This window comes from Scardinius erythrophthalmus, assembly GCF_964197995.2.
Source record: "Scardinius erythrophthalmus genome assembly, chromosome: 6".
Lineage (NCBI taxonomy): Eukaryota > Metazoa > Chordata > Actinopteri > Cypriniformes > Leuciscidae > Scardinius > Scardinius erythrophthalmus.
In genome coordinates this window covers 20,754,779-20,758,217 of record NC_138226.1, presented here as the reverse complement: position 1 = coordinate 20,758,217, position 3,439 = coordinate 20,754,779, and the positions used below count along the sequence as shown (strand labels likewise).

The following is a 3,439-nucleotide window of genomic DNA, read 5'->3' as shown; positions in this document are numbered from 1 at the left end:
CACTGTTACTGCATTCAAATATCAAATACAGACATTAAAGAATATATGAAAAGAACATTTCCGCAATCACACTGGTAACATCTATAACAAAGTAAAATCTCCAGAGAAGTCATTCAACTAATTTGATATTTATAAGGAAAAGTATTAATACCTTGATTATAATCACTCATTACATATACATTGAAGCAGCAGTGGATTCCAATCCACCCCCTTCAATGTCAACCTTTTTTTTTTTACCTTGTAGGTAGGATGTTACAATGGGGTCCCTGTTTGGATAGAACCTGCTAGGGGTGACTGACTAATAGAAAAATAAGGTGGTCATGTCTGCTCTACCTGTTTGTTAAACATTTGCATTTTATTTGTAAAATGCTTAGTGTCTTATGTTTAGTGCTCATAAGAGTCACTCCATGCATGAGAATTGAGCTGCCATGTACCTGCCAATAAACAGGCTTTGCGGTCAAGTTTGACCAAAATTGGGGCAAACCGCTACAAGACCACTACAGCAGCAAAAAAATAAAAAAAGGAAATACACTGTAAAAAATGAATCATGAGTCTTGTAATTTTCATTAAAAAAAATTGAGGTGATCATGAAAAATATGTATATTTTATTAAGAAAATTGTGGTTCAGTTTTTGTTGAAAATAGAGAAAATATCACTAATAACACCAAGAAATGCATTTTCCTATTTTTTTTTTTTAAGGAAACACACAATTTTAAGGGAAAAAAAAATACTTAAAATAAAAAAAAGCACATTTCACTAAGTAAATAGCAGTAACATTTTTTACAGTGTACTTGACTAGGGAGCACAAATCAACCACTGCGTTTAGCTTTCTAAATTTCCCAATCTGATATTAACTTTAGGAAATAAGCTAGGAGTTGTGGGTTCCACGTGGCTTAAGATGAATTACAATACTCCGATTCAAAACATGAACAGTTTATTCACGTCAAAAAAATTATGCTTCATGATAGTTAAACAGGAACATGGCCACATGGGGACAGTGTTGCTCATATCTCACACCCCAGCTTTCATCTGACTGTGCGGTGGCAGAGGTTTCTCCAGGTGGTGACCCACAGTGAGACCAAAGGGAGAATCAGCCTGCTTTTCATGAACTTCAGGCTTCAGCTGAAAGCCTTTCACCTTATCAAAACTGTCTATGGGTGGGAAGGAGAGAGGCGCTTCGTTTAAAAGACCTTGAAGACGAGTACGCCAGCCTTTCAACAGGCGGTCACGAGCCTCAGCAGAGAGATGTGTGGGTGCCCAGAAGACCTGTGGTGCGAGGACCTGGAAGCCACAGTAATTGAGGACACCATTCTACAAAAGAAAACATTAGCACAGCAGTCCCAGGTTAGTATGACATGCAAAATCAAATAGTGCAAAATTAAGCCTGGTTGAGGTAAAAGAATAAGGGATGAAGCTTCTTACCTGAACTGGCCACAGAGTAACATTCATATCTCCATTGATCCCATTGGAGCTGAACATGGTCTCATGGGAACCAGTGGTGAATGATAACATGGCTTTCTTTTCCTGACACAAGTTAAAAAACCCACTCACCTATTAATAACCCGCTCACATTTCATTAAATAACCAACATTTAACCTTTTCTGATTAACACATGCAATGAAAGATTAGTTTATGATTTGTAGGCCTTACATTGAAGATGCCCGCACTGTAGCACTTTTCTGAGGTGTATGCAAAACCAAGGGTAAGAACCCGATCCATCCAGCCTTTCATGATGGCAGGAACCGAGAACCAGTACATGGGAAACTGCAATAGATAAAAAAAAAAACTAAACAAGTTCCCAAAAGCAACAAAAATATATTAAACAAAATCCAATTTCTGATTTACTGTATAGAAGCTTTACCTGAAAAATAACAATATCTGCTTCTTTTAGTTTCTTGTGCTCCTCTACAATATCAGAAGCTAGTCGTCCCTCCTGCCAGGCCAGCATGGTCTCCTCTCCATAGCAGAAATGTTCTGGGTTCTTCAATGCTCCTGAAACAGAAAATTGTGCAAAACAGCCATTGCGCTCCAATAAGGGCAAAAGTTTTAAGTTTTTATATTTTCTAAACAAATATAACACTGCCTCCACACCAGTAATATCCTCCTTGGTTGCGGTGGCCTTGAATTTCATTTCATACAGGTCAGACACAAGAACATTGCAGCCCTGTTTCTTCAGCACATCTACAGCAGCATCTTTAACAGCCGCATTGAAAGAGCCAGCACTCTGGTGCGCATACACGATCAACACTGTCTTTGCAGCTGAAAGAGAAAAAAAAAAAAAAAAAAAAAAAAAAAATCAACTGCAGCAACAAAAGAAACAAACAAATATAAACTGCAGCAACAAAAGAATATGGCAAGCCGTTTTAGCTTAAATTGTACCCAGCATTACTCGTCGTAATAGCATTTTTACTTGTAAGAATTCAATTAGAGAGCTCTCCAATTCAATTACTAGTAAAAATTACAATTAGAGAGCTCTACAAATGAATTTTTACTAGTCATGTCTCCATTGACTTGGATTCATTTTTAATTACAGAGCTCTCCAATTGAATTGTTACTAGTAACATTGCAATTTCAGAGCTCTTTAATTCAATTCTTACAAGTAAGAATTCCAATTAGAGAGCTCTAATTCAGTTGTTACTAGTAAGAATGCAATTGTAGAGCTCTTTAATTCAATTACCGAGCTCTGCAATTATACATATCTTTAATTTGTATTTTACTAGTAAAAATTCAATTAGAGTGCTCTGTAATTGCATTCTTACTAGTAACAATTCAATTGTAGAGCTCCGTAATTAAAAATGAATTGAAGTCAATGGAGACATATGACTAGTAAAAATTCATTTGTAGAGCTCTCTAATTGGAATTGTTACTAGTAAGAATTGAATTAGAGAGCTCTGTAATTGTAATTCTTACTAGTAATAATTGAGTTAGAGAGCTCTCTAATTGTAACTGCTACTAGTAAGAATTGAATTGTAGAGCGCTCGAATTGAATTTTCACTAATAAAAACGCAATTACGACAAGTAATGCTGAGTACAATTTAAGCTAAAAACAGCTTGCCATAAAAGAACATACCCATGTTTCTCACCCACAGGTCTCAGAGCATCAACTAAAACAACAGCTTTGTGAGCTTCTTTTAAAACCACAATCACCTGAGCACAGCTGAAAGTAATTTACTAATCAATTAGTGTTGGCAGGCTATAGGCTTTCCAAAAACAAAAATCTACAGCAAAAAAAGTTAAACAAAAGTAATTATTAACTGTATGTAGCCTATTTCTTCTTAAAAGCGGCATCTTTAAATCGTAAAACACAAAAAAACAAAAACAAAACAAAAAACAACAACAACAACAACAACAACAACAAAAAAAACTAGAATCACATTATGCTTGGTGGTTAGTTTACCTTTTTACCACTAGATGTCAACATGCACCAGCAACTGGAGCT

The 3,439-nt window shown here is 35.8% G+C and overlaps 1 protein-coding gene across 1 annotated transcript; it reads right to left on the bottom strand.

The window, feature by feature from the left end:
* Positions 1–443: 443 nt before the first annotated feature.
* LOC308692976 (ribosyldihydronicotinamide dehydrogenase [quinone]-like) lies at positions 444–3,149 on the bottom strand. Its single transcript, XM_081369647.1, has 6 exons — positions 3,071–3,149; positions 2,092–2,259; positions 1,862–1,992; positions 1,651–1,764; positions 1,423–1,524; positions 444–1,311 (listed from the first exon to the last, which is right to left on the bottom strand). Exons 1-6 carry the CDS (start codon positions 3,072–3,074, stop codon positions 1,012–1,014), a joined length of 819 nt encoding a protein of 272 aa, XP_081225773.1. The 5' UTR covers positions 3,075–3,149; the 3' UTR covers positions 444–1,011.
* Positions 3,150–3,439: the final 290 nt, after the last annotated feature.

Coding starts and splice junctions, on each gene's coding strand:
- LOC308692976 (XM_081369647.1), bottom strand. Junction 1,765..1,861: donor CAGATATTGTTATTTTTCAG/GTAAAGCTTCTA, acceptor TATCTATTGCAG/TTTCCCATGTACTGGTTCTC. Junction 1,312..1,422: donor TTACTCTGTGGCCAGTTCAG/GTAAGAAGCTTC, acceptor TTTCTTTTGTAG/AATGGTGTCCTCAATTACTG.